Source organism: Pseudonaja textilis, chromosome 1, assembly GCF_049901715.1.
Source record: "Pseudonaja textilis isolate UNSWEBS1 chromosome 1, rPseTex1.2, whole genome shotgun sequence".
NCBI classification, from domain to species: domain Eukaryota; kingdom Metazoa; phylum Chordata; class Lepidosauria; order Squamata; family Elapidae; genus Pseudonaja; species Pseudonaja textilis.
In genome coordinates this window covers 235,301,302-235,321,861 of record NC_141990.1, presented here as the reverse complement: position 1 = coordinate 235,321,861, position 20,560 = coordinate 235,301,302, and the positions used below count along the sequence as shown (strand labels likewise).

At 37.4% G+C, this 20,560-nt stretch overlaps 1 protein-coding gene across 1 annotated transcript in view; it reads left to right on the top strand.

Moving 5' to 3' along the window:
• Window positions 1–19,722, top strand: part of TH (tyrosine hydroxylase) — a 28,396-nt gene extending 8,674 nt beyond the window's left edge. Inside the window, exons 2-13 of the mRNA XM_026706447.2 lie at window positions 582–788; window positions 4,375–4,549; window positions 5,938–6,026; window positions 6,422–6,489; window positions 7,553–7,603; window positions 8,796–8,941; window positions 10,629–10,764; window positions 10,863–10,932; window positions 12,239–12,295; window positions 12,755–12,850; window positions 13,194–13,327; window positions 16,814–19,722. Of these exons, the coding sequence (XP_026562232.1) occupies window positions 582–788; window positions 4,375–4,549; window positions 5,938–6,026; window positions 6,422–6,489; window positions 7,553–7,603; window positions 8,796–8,941; window positions 10,629–10,764; window positions 10,863–10,932; window positions 12,239–12,295; window positions 12,755–12,850; window positions 13,194–13,327; window positions 16,814–16,973 (1,389 nt within the window). The 3' untranslated portion in view covers window positions 16,974–19,722. The remainder of the gene's footprint in view (window positions 1–581; window positions 789–4,374; window positions 4,550–5,937; window positions 6,027–6,421; window positions 6,490–7,552; window positions 7,604–8,795; window positions 8,942–10,628; window positions 10,765–10,862; window positions 10,933–12,238; window positions 12,296–12,754; window positions 12,851–13,193; window positions 13,328–16,813) is intronic.
• Window positions 19,723–20,560: the final 838 nt, after the last annotated feature.

The window sequence follows — 20,560 nt, the reverse complement described above, 5'->3', positions numbered from 1 at the left end:
ACACTAACCAAAGCTGGACCACCTTTCCAATAGTGACTTCCATTTGTCCATCTTGAGCAGATGTGAGTGACCCCTAAGATATCAAATTGCTCCTTCAGAGGGGAATAGTATCCCATCTAGAGTGATAACTGTAGCCAATCAAGTATCTGATGGCTTCCTGATAAACAATATCAGAATTTAAGTTCAGCTTATTCCCCTCTCCTCAATCCCTTATTGTCTCCAGACCCTGAGTCAAGATATCAACAGCCTCCCTGGACCAGTTTCGGGTAATGACCCATACTTGGATATCAGATGTTGTCATCTCTAGTTCCCTCATATAGATATTAAACAATAGGGATGGGAATATGACTGAGAAGGGTTCTTCTCCCCCATATCACTGATTGAAACATCATGTCTATAAGAATGAAATTGCTGAAACAAGTGTCCAATTCCTGACCTAGCATATTATCCAGGAGGATACCAGAAGGATAATTAAAGTTACATTTGAAGCAGAAGTAGGCTGATTATTCATACATTGCATAGAGATGAGAATAATTTTCCATGGTTGTGTTGCATTTTCTCTTCTTGTGTTCTTTTCCCAGTCTCCACAATTCATAGGTAGACGTCAGAGTCTTATTGAAGATGCCAGAAAGGAGAGAGAAGCTGCTGCAGCTGCTGCAGCTGAAGCTGCTGAACTGACTGAGACCATTGTCTTTGATGAGAAGGATGGAATAGCCCTGTTGCATCTTCTGTTCACGCTTAAAGGAGGGAAGACTTCACTCCCATCTCGTGCACTTAAAATCTTTGAGGTGAGCCAGGAGGCACAATGGTCATATGAAACACTTTGAAGATACAGAAGTTGACAAGGATAGGGCTATTACTCAATGGACATTTCCCTCACCAAATAGTTGCAGCTAAAGCAACTATTGTTGGGGGGGGGGGGGAGGGAGAGAAAGGGAAGAGAGGAAAAGAAAAGAGAAAGAAAGGATACATTATTCCAGTTTAAGATTCTTAGAATAACTTTTAAGATAAGAATTGAAATCAGAAAAATTCATGCATTGCACATCTTATTATAAGTAGTCAGACACAGCTCTGGTGGAATTTCTCAACATTTCTTAGGTTAGATGACTGGATTCTGACTGGATGCATTCAGGGATATCAATTCCTTAGTAGGGTTTATTGGATGCATTTTTCAGTATTTGCTTGCTTTCTTGTTCAGCCAGAATTGGGTTTGCAAACAGATTCTTTCTAATATTGGGCAGATCAAAAGCCAACATAATAATAACAAATAAAAATAATGCCAGGAATCCAGAAATTACCATCATCTGTCTTTTTTTAACAGGCTACTCCAAAAGCAAAAATAATTACAAAACCCAGGATTAAATGGGAAAATGTTGAAACAAACTCAAAAGAAAATTGAAGTACTAAAATGTGAGCTCAGTATCTTTAAGGCAAACAAAGCTAATCCAGAGATGGAGAGAATTTAGTTATTGTTGCCATAATTACTATGAAAGCTCAGAAATGTTGCAGAAAGTATATATGATAAGGCCCAAAGGTAATTTGTTATGTCTCTTAGTATCCATTATTTTTATAAATTAACTATTTGTGTGTGTATATGTATACACAAATGTGCGTGAAAAGTATTTTACAGTCAGTTGAATAAGATTAATAATAACACTCCAAAAGAGTGTACAGATTTGTAAGACTAAAGGACATTTATCTGAAGAGCACTGAGACCTTCAAGAGAGATTTTCAGGACTGCAAAGCTCTTTTGGGCAATCATGAAGTGTAAGGAAAGTAAACACCAATGCACACCAGGCTTCCACAGTGAAAGATTCATTATTCCGATCCCTCCGGCACTGCAGGTAGAAGATATGAAAACAGATGGATGTAATGACATTTGCCTGTTGATGAAAAAGGCAGTGGGCAGCCTTGTTTCCCTCTGCTGTTTTACATTATATACAACTAAAGCAAGTGTAATGCAATCAGATCTGTCAAATTAATGCTGAGGTATTGATTGTTCTACATCCCACATTCAAACAATGTATCTACAAAACATGGAGCTAAATTGAATTTATTCGTGACATTGCTTTCTCTTCCCTTGGTCTATCTCTGATTAAGTAAAAATGGCAGCCTTTCCCCTATTGTATCTCTGAGAAAGAGATAATTTAACTCTTGAAGAAGTAGAAACAAAAGCCTTGTTATTAGCATTAGATATGGAAGTATGAGCAGGAATTTTGCATGGGTGAGAACATTTGGCATCAATGAAATGTAATATCTATGTCAGAAACATGCAGATCTCAGATTTTGATACACCAGTTAGAGCTGAATTCATGGTGGAGGCTCATGCAGGAAGACATATTCTAAAAATTAAGGAATGTTGTGAGACATACTCAATCCAGGAATTTGCAATCAATGAACAGAAGCAAGATCATAAATCTTTTTACATTTAGACTTCATCCTAAGTATCTGTTTTCAACAACCTGGTGGTTATTTGGGGGTTGCGGAGATTAGGTCAAAGGATGTTAGAAATCCTTGTCATTCTATACCAGATCTACCAATGCATCACACTCTGTCTGTAGGTGTTTCAGGAGTGAAAATTTGGAAAGGAGAAACCTTGCCTATTTCCTTATCCATTTCACCCAGAGATTTAGTCTTAATGAAGGTTTGTTTTTAAATGAGAAGATTCTAGAACTGGATGTGGGCCTGTTTAAGCCTTCCCCCTCCTTCCAATGTGCTTCTCCTGGGATATGACACTTACACGAGAATTGTGCCAATCAAGGGGTTCAGCCCAAAATTTCCAGAAGGAATTTGTCTTAGAAGTCAAAGCACTTCACTTGATATTTTACATTCAGCACCTTGGCCAGAGCATAGTGCTGGGGCTATTCAAAAACTATAAGGAAAATAAGACATTCAGCTTTCTTAAAAATTCCCAGGCTTCCATTTATCTTGACATACTTGTAATGATGTGATATAATTGAATTAATAGTGTATTCATAAAAATAGTGTCATTACACTATATGATGCAACACTAAGTACAGTATCATTCATCATCCTACAATAGCTTTAGGTATTAAGCTGTGTCACCAGTGTTACAAGAATCCTTTCTCTAGCAGATCTTTATTCTTATAGTGCAAGTAGGATAACGGTGGGCTAAAGCTATTGTGTTCATAATGGTGCACTTTGAATTGGACCGTTCTAGCCTATAGCTTCTAGTTCTTATGAAATAATAGCTTCCACAAATGATATATCTGTTGACTTGGAACATTCTTCAGAAGTGATCTGACTGAGTGTAAGTACAATATTTCAGACAGTTGACTGGCCAGTATTTATTTATATGTGGGTATAGGTAATCCTTGCTTACCAACTATGACTGACAATTCCATTGCCAAGTGATATAGTTGTAAAGTTAAATATGTGACTATGCTTAACATATGACAATAGTTCCAGCTATGGTTGTTAGTGAATCCATGTGAATCCATATCATCCAGTGCAATTTGTTAGTGAATCCATATCATTCAGTGCAATGATACCTGACCTCAACTTGCAACTTCTGGCTGGCTTCTCCATTGACTTTGTTTGCTGGAAGTCAGCTGTGAAGCTTGCAAATGGTGACCATATGATCTGCAATGCTGCAATTGTTGTAAATGTGTGCCGGCTGCCAAGAGCCCAAATTGTGATCATGTGACTGCAGGGAAGTTGCAGTGGCAACTTTGAGGATCAATTGTAAATCTCTTGTCAATGCTGTTGTAATTTTGAATGGTCACTGAATCATTGGTTGGTAAGCAAGGACTATCTGTAATGAAGGAACACCTTCCTACAATTGTCTATTCCACTGTACAGGAGCTTTATCATTTTGAAATTTCTCTAAATATTTAGTCAAAAAACACTTTTGTGATATTCCTACCCATTGGCTATAGCCCTGTTTTATAGATTAAGAAGTATATCCTCCTTATTTGTCCTAAATGGGACAAATTAAATAATAATATAGACTGAAGAAACAATGAACCACATAGTTAGCTATTGCAAGATCACACAGATTGGCACAAAAACAGCATGACAAACAATGGTGCATTGATATTTCTGCAAGAAATACCACTTGCTTGCAAGCAAAAATTGGGAAGACCTGAAATAAGATAAATAATAAAAAATGAAATCAAAATTCTATTACCATTTCCCCCTACATCTTTCCTTTCTTAATATTCCTTTTTTGTTTCATTTTTCTTTTATTACCCTGAAAAATTCTAATAAAAATAGTTTTAGTTTAAAAAAATAAATAGCAGTTTACTTAAAGTTTTTGTTTTGTTTTTAATGTAATGTTTATTCCTTGTTTTATCTGGATGGAACCTCCATATTTTTTCTCAGTTACTGTTTCCCTTCTCTCTGTCTCTAAAGACTTTTGAAGCCAAAATTCATCATTTGGAAACAAGGCCCTGTAAGAAAGTACGAGAAGGTTCTCCTGACCTGGAATACTTTGTGCGATGTGAACTCCATTGCTCTGCACTGAACACATTCATCAGTTCCCTTAAAAGAGTGTCAGAAGATGTAAGGAGCACAAAAGAAGACAAGTGTAAGAAGGACTTTGTGGCTTATATAATATATGAGGAGCAGGAGATATTGATGAAATGGAATCACTGATAAAGAAGAGGGGGGCCTTGGGTGTGTGTGTAAAAAGACATTCCAGGTTAGAATTGTTTCAGAGTTGTTTCAAACTTCTAGGCCTATATTTGCCATTTCCCAAGGGAAAGCAGATTGTCTGACAAGATTCCTGTAATATAGGTGATCAGCAATAAAGCTTTTACTAGGGTCTATTCATGAAGTGGTTCTGGTTTGCTTATACCTGACAATTTCATAAATCACTTTTCAGTGCCTTGCATTGCAATCTTCTGATTATTTAGCAAAACATTAAGAAATATATACATCTAGTTTCTTCTAAGGACTAACTTTCCACATATGTTTCTAGATCTGTGGATCTAATTAGTAAGTCTTGTTACTTTCACTGAGATTCAGAGGACTACATCTCTGATCTCACAGAACTTCCTGAATGAAGGCAACTTCATTAACTCCCCCCTTCCCAGGTATAAGGTTGGCCTCATCACTCTTGAGCTCCTGAAGTTCCCTCAAGACTTGTTATGCCAGCAACGGACAGATGAACCTGTGCGATAGCTACTTACTATTAATATCACTCCTTTTCTTATTTCCTTTCCCAAATTTAGCTTGTTTTTCTAATTTTTAATTCATTTTAATAATCATTATAGAAAGGTTTTAGTGAGTGATTTATTTCCTGTTTTTACTGCATTGTTGTACACCACCTAGAGTCACTTTCTGTGAAATGAGTAGCCATATAAATCTGATAAATAGCTAACCTCAAAAACTGCATGGTCACAGCTATGCTGGCTGCGATTATGAGATTTGAAGTCAAATGTATATGGATAAGACTAAGTTGAGAAAGGCTATTTTAGATCATCCAGTAGTGACCAATGTTGATGAATTGGAATGGTCAAAGCCCACCGATCCCCAGTTTGCTTTTGGTGGGGTGATACCAAAGACCTAAATCAGAGCTTCTGTATGATCAGTTTTCCCAGTGCTACTATGTCTAAGAATGCCTATGAGAATCTTAGATTCATTTTGTTGCAATTTCTCCATATTATTCAGTGATATGGATTATTTCACCTTTTACCTAGGGATTTGTCTCTTATTTATATTCAAGTAAAAGAATGGTGGCCAAAAAAAAAAAAAAAAAAGAATTACATGGTTATTATGTTATGCTAAAGGAGATGCTGCCAGGTATTGGCAGATAAATACAGTTCATGGATTACTGATATTAATAGGAGCAACTATTTTATGTTTCTGCTTTTGGTCTTCTTACATAAAACCCAACATTCCCACCATCACCAACTCCATCATATCACTTTGTGGGCTTTCACCTAACTTCCTCTTTCTTATTTTGGATTTCAGTTCATTGGTTTCCAAGGAAAATTTCGGAGTTAGATCTATGCCACCATTTAGTTACCAAATTTGACCCTGATTTGGATCTGGATCACCCAGTAAGTAAACATTTTTTTCATTATTTCTTCAGGAGGATAACCTAAAGTTTCATTTTATGAGATAAGAAATTGTCATTCTTATTGATCTGCACAGTTCACGTGTGAAGTGATTTAAATTGAGAAAAATCCCAATTTCACCTATGTACTGATGAAATCTGAACTGTTTGCCCTGAGGTCATAACATGCTTATGACAAATGTAAAAAGGCAAATTTTGTGCTAGGGAACACTAGCAAAGAGATTTAAAATAAAACTGCCAGTGTTGGAATGTCTTTAGACAAGTGACTCCTTCGTATCAGCTCTTGCTTCTTCTTGAACCTTTAATAAGAATTTGGTATCTTCTTAAATAATACTGTTGAGTTCAAATCTGAGATGGTCTTTTTTTTTTCTCTCCAAGGGATTCTCTGACCAAGTATATCGTGAGCGAAGAAAAATGATTGCAGAAATTGCTTTTCACTATAAGCAGTAAGACTTGCCACCTTGCCCACCGTTATCTATGGACATATAAACATGTTTTATTTTTCTCCCTTCTCTGCTTCATCATTCTTCTCTTTCACACTCTTCCATCTTGCTTCCAGTGTCCCATCTTTGCCAGTTGTATTGTGTGACACTATTGCCTTCAATCAATTCACACATTCAAACTTGAATCAAATTACTGCAACCTAATTCTAAATTAGAGTGTTGGTTACTCTCTTCTTAGAGCTGAAAGATATTCAGATTTGGGGACACCTTTAATTAAAATGTGCATTTTTTTGAGATAATACTTTTACCAAGAAAGCCCCCCCCCCCAAAGGTGCAGCTTCTTTAATGAACTGTTGACAGATAAAGCAAGCACACCCATGTTGGCTCTGATGTAGCTTTTTCATTTGGATCTAAATATTGAACAACTTCACTCGGGGCCATTTTTAGAAAAAAATATAATAATCTTTACTGCATCTCAGTGTTTTCTTTTCCTTCTGGTATGTAAGTGACTTGGGTGCCATGATCTCAAACTTCCAAGTGGTCCCTTTGGCTCAAAACACTGAGGATCTTACTGATCACACTTGATCTACCCTATAAATGAGTGCTCTTACTTACAGTGACCATATTTTCTTAGAAAAAGTAAAGATAAACCTGAAAAAGGGCATATCTGAAAGGTTCATGGGCATAAAAAAATGTTTATAATTTTGCTTTACAATGGAAAATTCAATGACAAAACCATGAAAATAAATACGTAAATAAATCTAAAAGATAGTTTTCTGAAATAAAGGGCCCTCCTTTAGAATAAAATACATATGCTCATAGTACCCATATAAGAATTAAGTGTTTTTATTGATTGGTTAATTTAGTGGTTCTAACTATCATATCTCTCTTTTGTTTCAATCAATTGATGTTATTTAGTTTATGGTATTCTATAATCCAGCATATGGTACTCTATGACAGATTTCAGGCATGACTGGGTATGACTTAGTTAAATATTGCAGGGCTTGTCTATACTATTTGTTACACTATTATTTTTAAGTACCTGCTCCTTGTATTCTTCTAATAGTGGAGACCCAATTCCTCGAGTTGACTACACAGAAGAGGAGATTAACACTTGGTAAGTGTGAAGGAACCTTTTCTAGATCTTATCTTAGATCCTTTCAGAATAGTCAAATTGCGTTTTCTAGAACAATAGCTGTACCACCATTTTCATCTGAATTCTTAAGGTATCATTTGACTCAATAATTCTAGATCAGAAAAAGATTTTTACCCAGACATTTGTACTATATTTTTCATGTTTTTATATGTTTTAAACACCTCATGGTCTTCCACTCTGGTGTAGTGGTTAAGGTACCAAACTAGAAACAAGATGCCTGTGAATTCTAGTTCCAACTTAGGTACAAAGTCAGATGAGTGACCTTGGGCCAGTCACTCTCTCAGAGCCCTAGGAAGGGGAAATGGGACAACTTGCCACAGCCAACTCACTGCAGCCAACTTGCGGTGGCCCACATGCCATGGCCAATTCACTACAGCCAATTCACCATGGAAACTTGGTGCAGGAGAACTCACCATGGCCAACTCACCACAAGACAACTCATTGTGGGACAATTTAACAATTGTATTTAATTTTTTAAAATAAATAAAAAATATTTCAATTTTTGCCATTTACATTTCATTCTGTCCTTCTTTTGCATCCTTTCCTTAATGATTCTATTGCACCATTTCTTTGATATTAGTGTAATTCTTATCCCACAGTGAGTTGTCCTGTGAAGAGGTGGCAGTGGCAAGTTGTCCTGCAGTGAATTGGCCAAGGCAAGTTGGCCATGGTGAATTGTCATAGGCCCTAGGAAGGAGGCAATAGCAAACCACTTCTGAAAACCACAGGGTCATTTCCAGGCAGTCTCTAAGTGTCGAGATGGAATCAAAGACAAAATGATAGCAATAGCACTTAGACTTATATACCACTTCACAATGCTTTACAGCCCACTCTAAGTGGTTTACAGAGTCAGCATATGGCCCCCAGCAATCTGGGTCCTCATTTTACCAACCTCAGAAGGATGGAAGGCTGAGTCAATTTTGAGCCTGGTGAGAGTCAAACTTTCAAACTGCTGGCAGTCAGAAGTAGCCTGCAGTACTGCATTCTAACCACTGTGCCACCGTGGTTCTTAAAATAATAAAATAAAATAAAACTATAAAATAAAATAATGTTTCAATCAACAATCCTAAACAGATTGCCAGAATTCTAAGGTAATTATCTTTTCTATGCAAATACTCTGGAAAGATATAAATGTTACCTTTTTTTTTTAAAGGAGGGAAGTCTACAGTACTTTGAAGAGTCTTTATCCCACTCATGCCTGCAAAGAACACCTGGATGCCTTTCATTTACTGGAAAGGTACAGTGGCTATAGTGAAAACAACATTCCTCAGCTGGAGGATGTCTCTTGTTTCCTGAAAGGTAAGTATGTGGCCATGTTTAGAGAACTGTACATTTTTATGGTGTTAACCCTGCTTGAAGCTTTTCACCTCTGTGGTTTAATAGATTTGCTGCCCAATTTCAACAATACTTCTGGAACCTCTAGACGGGACCTAACTGAAGAGACCTTGTGGGCAACAAAACAGAGTGACCAGCCCTGGTCTAGATAATAAATAGCAAATAAAAATACCTATATAAAGTATATATATATAGGTCAAGGTTCCATTCGCACATATGTGCTAGTTGTTTCTGACTCTAGGGGGTGGTGGTCATCTCTATTACAAAGCCAAAGAGCCAGTGCTATCTGAAGATGTCTCCGTGGTCATGTGGCCAGCATGACTAAATACTGAAAGCACATGGAACGCTATTACCTTCCCACCAAAGGTGGTCCCTATTTTTCTACTTGCATTTTTACATGCTTTTGAACTGCTAAGTTGGCAGAAGCTGGGACAAGGAACAGGAGCTCATTCTGTTATGCGGTGCTAGGGATTTGAACTGCCAAATTGCTGACCACACACATATATGTGTGTGTGTGTGTTTATATATATGCATATAAAATACTACTCTTTATCCAGGACAAAATCTATGAAACAATATAAAACATTGTTCTCCAATCTCCAATTCTGTATATTCATTTATTACGAAAAATAAGCATTCAATTCAGTTTTGCTCTCAGAAGAAAATGCTCTATAATATTTAGGTCACATCTCCTTGGCCAGGTAAAGAAAATAATCTGCCAAAGTAAGGGAAAAAAGTCACTGTTCATAAAACATCAAAAGATAATTATGGTTTCTGCAAGAGGGAGTTCAAGAAGAAATCTCCAAAATGCTCTGTAAAGATGCTCAGTAGAAGGGAACATCCATAAGGCTATTGTTCTTCCAAAGAAAAAGGATGCTTCAGGAATCAAATCTGCTCTGCCTTTTCTGGACTAATGTGTAGATCCAAAGAATTATCCATTGGGATATTGCATTTGTGAAGATTTTTGAAGTTTTTTCTCAAGAAATCCTACCAAAATATGTAATAAAACTGCATTTTAGGAGGAAATATAGAAATCTTTTATTTAAAAGTAAACATTAAGATTTTTTTTTAAGATAAACATTAAGACTATATTTTTAATATATTTGCAGTAACCCAAATCACATTTGTCAATGCAATTGGTTTTCAAACAGACATTATGGGATTCCATCAATATAAATGTATTTTCCAATAATAATGTAGATCTGGAATGAATAGACTTCCAATGTACAAAATTGAAAAAGATGCTAGAAAGAGACCAGTTGTATCCCTCCATAAAATTCAGCTGTACCTGAACAGCTACAGTATAACACAAAATTCAGTTCTAAACAGTAAGGTGTTCATGCTTTGAAAATGATTAAGGAAAAAAAAATGTTTCCATTACCATTGGCCTGATTATTTTCAGGCTTCCTGGAAAGCCTGCATGTCCCTCCTCCCCAAAAAAGTTGTGGCTGCTTTAAAGAATCAAATCATTAAAGTTAATGGGACCTTTAAAACAGCTACAATTTTCTTTTGTGCAAGATCCAGAGCACTTCTCCCAAATCATGTTTGAAACAAATACAACTTTACTTTGAAAAGACCCAGGTAAGCTCTTAAAGTTCATCTTTTCTTAAATGATACAAGCAACCATAAGAGATGGTTTGGATTGTTTCAGAGAGAACTGGGTTCCAACTCCGACCAGTAGCTGGCCTTCTCTCAGCTCGGGATTTCTTAGCCAGTTTAGCCTTCAGAGTGTTTCAGTGTACACAGTACATCCGCCATGCTTCTTCTCCCATGCACTCTCCAGAGCCGTGAGTATTGGCCTCATAGAATTGGCTTCTTTAGCGCTTGGCTTGCTGTTTCAGAATCAGAGAAGACTGAAAAACAGTAGCTGTTTTTCTTTCTAAAGGGACTGCTGTCATGAACTTCTGGGACACGTACCAATGTTGGCTGATAAGACATTTGCACAGTTCTCTCAGGTGAGCCACCTTGTGATGAAGGTACAATCTCTATTTTGCCATTAGAGCAATCATTGGCCATGCTGACTGGGATGGTGGCAGTTGAAAAATAACCCAACTAGAAGGTGCTCCCAGATCAAAGAAGCACTCTTTTATAAAATGACATTTTATAAAATTGCCAAAATGCATAAAGAACATGATGACGTTATCCATTCAGTCTAAGGATGGGCTGTTATGGGTTTGCCCAGATTTGGGTGGACTCGTAGCTAATGTTATGGCTGGTTTGGTGAACCACCAAATCCCACCCCTGGCTGAAAGTGGAGATGGGTGTAGTTTCTATTTCCATTTCTACTAAATTCCTCCCTGCCTTCCTCCCTAAGAATGTTAATAGTCACTATTATTGTAGGCAATATCACTATAGCACCTAATGGACTCATAGAATTTCTGGAAACTCAAAAAGCAGAATTGTGGCCCAACCCTTCAAATGTTGCCTAGATATCTTAACTAGGATGTCCTTCCCCTTCGTGTTTAATCACAATCTCATTTCTTATCATCTCTCCCCATTTGTTCTTTTTTTAGCAATTAAAATGAACCTCTTGTATCTTCTGCAAAGTGTCCCTATCATTGGGTGTGCTCCAATTGGTTTTTGTTAAAGGATTAAAGCCATATGTATGCATCAGAGCACCCCAAACAGAATCATAGTACTTCAAAGAGATTATTAAATGTCAAAATAGAGATAACAATTACAAGAATTGTAAAAAAATACAGTTTGGTGTATACTGGAGTCTCTCCTTGAGGGAGATGGGTGGTCTAGAAATATGAAATATAAATAAGTAAATAAATATGCAATAGAATATATTGAAGTAATTATAAAAATAATTTCAAGATTGCAAGCAGGCCATAAACAATGCAATTCTATCTGCATTCAGTATACATTGATTTATAGACTTCCCATAATAATATCAATATTATATCAATTGATATTGATTATATTACCATTATCTATTAATATCAATAGGTAATGGGCTTTTACAAATATGGTTGAAATAAAAACTCATCAGTTAGGTTGTAGCCAGGATCATAATATCCTAGCCAGGAAGATTGCCACTTTATAATTAGAAGCATTTACCAATCTGGCTATGAATTATGGAACTTCTGCTAATTTTTGTAGGGGATGAAGTTGGAAAGTCATAATATTTTGAATTTTGACCCAATCTGCCGAATCCTATTGTATGAGCCATAAAAATCGAGCTGTGCCCACAAAACATATAATGGTCATGGGAAAAAACACATAATAATTACATGATGGTTTTCCTTTTGCTCCTAGGACATTGGTCTTGCATCTTTGGGTGCAACTGATGAGGAGATCGAAAAACTTTCAACAGTAAGTCCTTAATTCTAGGATATACAGGTAGAGCTGTAATTGCTTCTGTGAAATTCTGCTCTGCATATATATTTTGATTGTAAATGTTGATACGAAATGCCAATTTTGGCTAGGCTAATCATAATTTCTAGGAATTGTAGCCAATGTAGCTGGCCGGGCCCAAACTGGGATAGAATAATCAGGTATAGGTTTTCAATATAAGGAGTAACAGGCACCAAGAAATAATATTATTAGTAGACACTCCAGCATAACCAAACAAAGAGAAAACAAACACTGATTTCTAAGAACCAAAAATAATAATAATGCATTTTTTTCCTCAGAAGAGCTTTTAATTGTCTTCTCAAATGCAATGCAAAAAAGGAACAGATGCAATAAAAAACCCAAATTTATCTCTTTAATATGGAAAAGAAAAAGCTAACCATTGCTGCTTTTTTTTTTCCATCTCACTTTTCTCTGCAGCTTTATTGGTTCACAGTGGAATTTGGGCTCTGCAAGCAAAATGGAATCATTAAAGCCTATGGAGCTGGCCTCCTCTCTTCCTATGGAGAGCTCATAGTAAGTGCTGCCCCCATCTACCTCCATCCAGCTACTGGTAAACTAGAGGTGGTATTCAACAGGTTCTGACCAGTTCTGGAGAACCGGTAGCGGAAATTTTGAGGAGTTTGGAGAACTGGCAAACACCACCTCTGACTGGAGATTTCACATTATGCTTCCCCTGCCACGCCCACCAAGCCACACCCACAGAACTGATAGTAAAAAATTTTGAAGCCCCCCCAATGTGGTAAACTGAAGAGTGCAGCAGCTGCTTCTGAGCTTGGTTGATCCTATTTGGTCGATTGCTGCAGTAGTTGACTTATGGGGTTCTCCTGCTTTCTTCTCCCTCCTTTCCTTCATTTAGCACTCTTTGTCTGATGAACCGGAACTAAGGGACTTTGACCCGGACATGACAGCCATGCAACCCTATCAAGATCAGACTTATCAGCCTGTTTATTTTGTATCAGAGAGTTTTAATGATGCCAAAGCTAAACTCAGGTAAGAATCATAATTGGTTGTATTATTGGAGAATGGGGATCTATATGTCTAGTAGTTACAGCAATATAGAGTTTCGATTGCTGCAGATTATGAATGGTTTCTCTCTTAACCAAATAATCAGAAGAAAGGTTTTCCTCCAAACAAAAATTAAAAAAAATTTTTTTTCTTGCTGTTGCTTTTTAAATGAAATCTAAATTACAGCATTGGTAAATGTGGAATAAATTAAATTTATTCTGGTTGTATATGTATGTGCATTTACAACTGGTTTCTTGATTTTTTCTTTGTGAATTTATTTTTAGTATTGCTTACTTTTCTTCAACAGGATAATAAGGATAGCAAACATAATTGAATGAGAATATTAAAACATTAAAATATATACAAAAGTTAAAAAATATTTTAAATAATACATTACATGACTATTCCATTCAGTAGCACTTACAGATATGTGTGCATAAGACTGTAACTGATTGCTTCCAAAGAGAAATGCTCTTTCCAGAATAACTCCTGGGTCCACTTCGAGACATCTGATGAGAGTTGATAGTGAAATAGATACTTAAGAAATTATGAAAATCAGGTAACTGTATTATAAACCACTATAACGATATGATCTTTTAGATCAGAGGATCCCCAAACTTGGCAACTTTAAGACTTGTGGACTTCAATTCCCAGAATTATCCAGCCAGGTATACTGGCTGAAGAATTCTGGGAGTTGAAGTCCACAAGTCTTAAAGTTGCCAAGTTTGGAGACTTCTGTTCCAGATATTCAAATTTTGCAACATGGGTATCACATTTCATCAGGAATGATTGCTGGTTAAATTATAATAGAATTATATGGAATAATGGGAATGACCACTGGATTAGAGCAAATCCTTGGTTGTCATCTAGTTCAGGGATCCCCAACCCCCCACTCATTACTGGGCCATGACCTGTTCAAAACCGGGCCACAGAAGAGATGGGTATGCGTGTATGTGCAAAGCTTCACTCATGCAAGTGGCGGGCAAGCACGCGTGTGTGAAGCTCCATTTGCACGAATAGAGCTTTGTGTGCTTATGCCCTCTGCTTGTGTGAGTGCAGCTTCATGCCCATGGGTGCGCGGTGACCCCGCTTAAGCACAAGGGCCTGCCGCTCACATGAGTGAAACTTCACGCACAAGTGCAAGCACCCTCCATTCCCACGAGTAAAGGGCATTAGCGCATAAAGCTCCCACAAATGGAGCTGTGCACACAGGTGTGCGTCTCTCACTCACATGTCCCCACCAAGCTAGAATGGTTGTGGAACACTGATCTAGTTAGCAACTCCTTTTTTTCTCCAAGCCCCATTCTGATACCTCCATTAACCAAGGTTAGTAAAGGTAAAGGTTCCCTTCGCACATACGTGCTAGTCGTTTCCATCTCTAGGGGGTGGTGCTCATCTCCGTAACAAAGCCAAAGGGCCAGTGCTGTCTGAAGACATCTCTGTGGTCATGTAGCTGGCATGACTAAATGCTAAAGGAGCACAGAATGTTGTTATCTTCCCACCAAAGTGGTCCCTATTTTTCTACTTGCATTTTTACATGCTTTCGAACTGCTAGGTTGGCAGAATCTGGGACAAATAACAGGAATTCACTCCGTTACATGACGCTAGGGATTCAAACTGCTGAACTGCTGACCTTTCTGATCAACAAGTTCAGTGTCTTAGGCACTGAGCCACCATGTCCCTCGATTAACCAAGATTGCATCTCTCCAAATACTGCACTGATCTCAAAAGATTCAGTGAAAATTGCTGTTCAGTAAGTTGTTGTTACAGATTGGTTTTCATTAAAGATTCAAGGAAGTTTACGTTAGGAAAGAAAGTAATATTCCATATGTTTTCATTTCCACCAATATTATTAAAGAGGAGGATAAGAAGTGTACATGAGTGAAATATACTGTATGTACAGGAAAGAACTCCAATGGGCTGTAGTACCATAGCACATGCTGCCACATAAAAAGTTGTATGGTTCTTCTAGCTTCTTTTTTAATTTTAAGTTGGGAAGCGACACTAACTGGAGCCAGATTTTTCAAAGACCATTCTCATAATTTATTCTGAAGAGAATATTGGCACACAGCATCCCCAAATAAATCTAAATATCAGTACGAACAAGTGATCAAAGGCAGTCACCCAGTAAAACAAGAGAAAAGGTTAATATTTGCCCTACTGTTTTGGAGGGGGGGCAGAGTTAATATTATTTTCCAAAGCCACTAGATGGTGCCATAACATAAATAATCTGAAATTATTGTGTCCTATAGAGATTCATTCCATACTACGCTAGGTTATGTGGGCTACATCTCCAACAGTTATAGATGAAGCTTCATCAGATGAAGAGGGAAAAGGGCATACATACAGGGGTGTCAAACTGGTGGCCTGTGAGTTGGATGTGTCACGCGCAGGTCATGCCACCCCAACTCAAATGCCATGAAACGTCATGTGATGGCAACGTGATGACGCAAGTTTGTGACACCTTTGGCCTACAATATCATCTCAACTAAAAAAAATTTCTTTTTTTTTTACAATAAGAATGATTCTAACTATATGTATGTGTGCAATTGAGCAGATAAATTTTCCAGTTCAGTCTGGTGACTTAATTTTTTACCTTGTGTTGTGACATAAAACTCTCTACCTGCTGAGCCTCTAGTTTGCAGCCTTTTTGCTATTACAATTTGTTTCATATCCTTCATCAGTTCAATGGCTTCCATCCTTGGTCACAAAGTGGCCAGCTATTTTCAATTGTAGCTTTTGGCTCCACTGAAATGCATTGCCAATATATCATTTATGAAATTGGCTGTCCTTCAGCGAGCAAAGAACCTGTTGCATGTTTAATTTACCTAAGCACAATATGGATTTTTGTTTTTGTTTTTGTTTTAAAAAACTCCTGTGATGTAATTAAAAGAGGTAGAAAGAAATAAAATCTTAGTGAAATTTATTGAACAAAAAGTAGAAAATGCATTTCTATTTTATATACAGCATGGCAGAGATACCAGCTTGCTTAGAATGAATTTATATTTAGGCAAAGGATAGGGATGAGTTTAGATAATCTTGCATATTTTTAGACTAAAAATATGTAAGATTCAACTAAATTTAATGTAGTTGAACCTTACAATGTGTATTTAATGATTCATAACAATATTAATCCTTTGTTCCCAGATTAATTCCCATAATCCCAGAGAACATCAAACAGAGCTGCCATAGTCCTAGACCATGAGTGTCAAACTCGATCACAATGATGTCATGTGACGTATCGGGACTTCCCCCCCTTCGCTAAACTGGGCGTGGGTGTGGCCAGCATGTGACGCATCCAGCTCGCTGGCTGGGAGTTTTACAGCCCTGTCCTAGACAATCAATGGCCATGTTGTTCTCCGAGGTCCAGGCTAGGAAAGCTGGTTTATACACAATGTGCTTCTTTATCTCTTAACATTTTAGGTAGCCCGCCTACATTACCATCTTTGATGTCTGTCCTCTTCTTTTCAGGGTCTATGCAGCACATATCAAGCGACCTTTTTCTGTGAAATATGATCCTTACACCTACAGTATTGAGCTTTTGGACCACCCACAGAAGATCTGCCACTCCCTGACAAATGTGCGCGATGAGCTCCACTCATTAATTGATGCGCTCAATATTATCAGCTAACACAAGATTTGGACAAACCTTTCCCCCCCTCCAAGCCAATGTCTTTTTCTGTACCTGCAAACTTGGTTTTCTGCCATGGCTACTAATTCACTGCACTGTTTGGGCCAACAACATCACTATGATTTCTTTTAGGGTTTTGTGTTACTGTCTCTTGCCATAATAGTACCTATGGTGTGAATTGTGCCCCACATGCCGTGGTATGCAGGCATTTTAGTGACAAGCTTGGTTGAAGAAAGTAAAGTAAATGAAGTTTAGGAGCTTAATCCTGAATCCCTTGGGTATTTTTTAATTTATTAATAGCAAGGGATCTGGATTGGACAGATGCTATAAAAAATAATTGCACAGCACACTAGAAATTCCTCTTTAAAGAAAAAGAAAAGCAATGCATTCCCAAAACATTAATTGTTCCTCCAAATTATATTTTTAAAATTATTTAAAATATGAGAGATAAGCACAGAAGAGACTAAGTAGTTTCTTACACTACCAGGTTCACTCCACTTTCTGAAACTCATTTCTGCTCAATTCTGCCCCCTTGGAAATGAGAAGAACAAAACATCCAAATCAAACAAGACAGAGAAGTTTTAATTTATGCATCTCTGGGGAAGGCTTCCATTAAAAAACTTGGACTAGTTTACTAGTTTATTATATTCTTCATGTTCTCCCCCTTTTTAATTTTGCAACATCTTCTATGACTTTGTTTTTCCCAGAAAGACCAAACATTCCATTAATAATTCTCTGTTATGACCAGAATTCTCTCAGCCCTTTTGCATAAATGGTTTCAGACAGGTACAAGCCTCAGAGGGCTGCCCCACACTAAGATTGTACTGGTAACAGGAGCTCTGAAGAATTCCAAGGGATGACTCAGAACAAAGCCCAGTAAACTTTTCTCATCTGACTGGAACATCTTTCTCATCATCTCTAATCTTTCCATCTGGGAAAAATTCTTCCAGGATTAGCAAAGTTTTGACTAATGCACATTGGCTACAGTTGTCAGTAGGCTTGTTTCATGGCCCTATGAAACTTAGTGGAATCTCTTGCCAAGCATGTGATAAAGAGAAGCCCCGGCTTCTCAAATCAAAATGAGGTCCAACACCTACCAACAAACTGAGCTGACCCAGTTCAGAATCACATCTGCAATGCGGCTAATGCTACCATGTCACAGCAGCACTTTTAACTCTGTAGCCCATCATACTGTGTTACCAGATTGGTACTACTTGGCAAATAGGGAGCGTGGATTAGAATCAAGTCCAGGTTCAAGTCTGTTCCCATTAGTGCCACTTACAGTAAGAAGGAGGCCCCCTGGGAAGCCTATATGAAATAAGTGATTTCTGCTAAAGGCAGAAGAATCCACAGAATTGAGAATGAAGTCTTCTGAACTCTTAGACCCTTGGCAGCAACCGTCTGTCCACAAACCTAGAGTGCTGTGTTGGGTAGAATGAATAGCAGGAAATAGCTAATGGATAATAATTCTCCATATTAAAAGTGCTGATCTTGCTCTTTTGATTTCTTTTCCTCCTCTGAGGATGAAGATAAGTGATGAAATGTGTGGCATGATATCTTGGCACAAGGTCTTTGACTTATGTACTTGCATCAGGGCTATGGATTGAGATGTCACGTTGCACGTTTTGTCATTGTGTGTGTGTGTGTGTGTGTGTGTGTGTGTGAATATGGCTTGCATTAGACACTTCAGTCTAAAAACCAGAAGTTGATTGCTTGAATGGTTTAAAAAGTCCCAAATGGCTTCTGGTTCTGACCTCAGCAGGCCTACCTGAAGTGAGAAAAGAACCAAAGAGCACCACAGTGGTGTGATGACCAACATATTCAGTCTGTACTTTCCCTGTTCTATTGTTGACTTCAGGGCCACAATGCCTAGACTAATTTTAGGACATTTCTGCTTCTTTCCCTTGCTCCTTGTGCCCTTCACCTGAACACCAACATAACAAAAAGAATCTGAACAATTCAAAAACTTGACCACACTTTATTGAAACTATAACTTGATTGCGAATACTGCACTTACTATACACATAGCTTAAAGAAATTCTCAGTGGCTAACTATTCAGGTCAGTTGAAACCTTCATTAACTGCAATGGACTTGGGTGTATTGTGGTATTTGCAAGATAGATCAGGTCTCATAAACACTCTATGGCATTTACAGCACCATATTGGTTGAATGCATGCTAGGATTTCACAAAATCTCAGAATGTTTTTCTTTTTTTTTGCTTATGATAATAGATAGCTACATGAATGTGACAAAAGTCTTGCTACCTATTCTAGTTTCCCCCCAACTTATTCAATCCAGATTTCTTGGATAATTCACAAAACCCTAAGCTAACAATTGCAATAGTTGCTGATGATGATAGCTGATGCAATCCACAAATCTGAAAACGAATATGTCTGAATGTGGTCCCTATATTCTATGAAACTATGTGGAACAAGGATGCTTTGAAATGTCCTGAAGAGATGGCAAAAGTAGTTAACATTCTTCCTGGTGAGGAAAGTCACTGGTTGATTTTTTTCCTGTTGAGAGGGAGACTCAAAAGGACAATGAAGAGATGCTTCCTTTTTTGTCATGGTTGGGAACATTACATGGTACTTTTGTACGTGTTCACCATACAGCTTGAAAGAACAGGTGCCAATATTATTGCTGCTATTGCTGCTGCTAAGTGAAGTCGATCTGTTTCTCTTGTTCCATAAAGAATATATTTGTTTCTCATGCAGCTGCTGCTGAATAAAATCATATTTCTGGCCTTGCAGTTTTTATTTGTTTTTATTTGTCTTCCTGAACTCACCTGCCACGACTGACTTATTTTGAATGTGTTGATTTCAGAATGGCTGTTTCTGTCACAGTTTTATTCATAGAGAAGCACCAAACTAACAAAATATCTCATGAAACTAAATGGTTTATTATTGCATACAGTTTCATAAATCCCAGTAGCTTTAATTCAATTTTTCTTGAACAGTAGCCATTCGTTAATTACTTCTTTCAACCATCCAGTGTTGGAAGGGGACTTCAGACATTAAGATGGACTGTGTAGATTGCAGTAGACTGCATTCATCATAAAGGTCACTAAACTCTATATCCAATATGATCCATAAAAAATTATTTGCTGTGCAAACTTTCAGAGAACTTAAATTCCATTCCATTCAAAGATGAAGCCTCTCTGGTTCCGCTAGACTTTAGTTTCAGTATGTCCAAAATTGACTTCTGATAGTCCAGCCAACATTTCCATTCTGAATACTCAAGTTTCAAACACAACTGTGATAATGCACATTTATCTTCCAATGAAACATATGTTGATCAATGACCTATACACTTTACATGTTGCATAGAATAGTCTATGATAGTCACAAACATTCCCCACATCACTATTATGAGACCAACAATTTTCTGTTTTCTGCATATTCATAACAGCAACAACAGTAATTTTGGGGGGGATTGTTTTATTGGCCAGAGTCCATTTCCCCAATACACTCCTACAGTAACTCTTATTGGAACTACTTGTATCCCCACTATTATCACAATTGGATGAATCATCAGTTGTATTACTTCCTCAGCAGTAGGGTTAAACTGTAAAAAAGAATTCTAC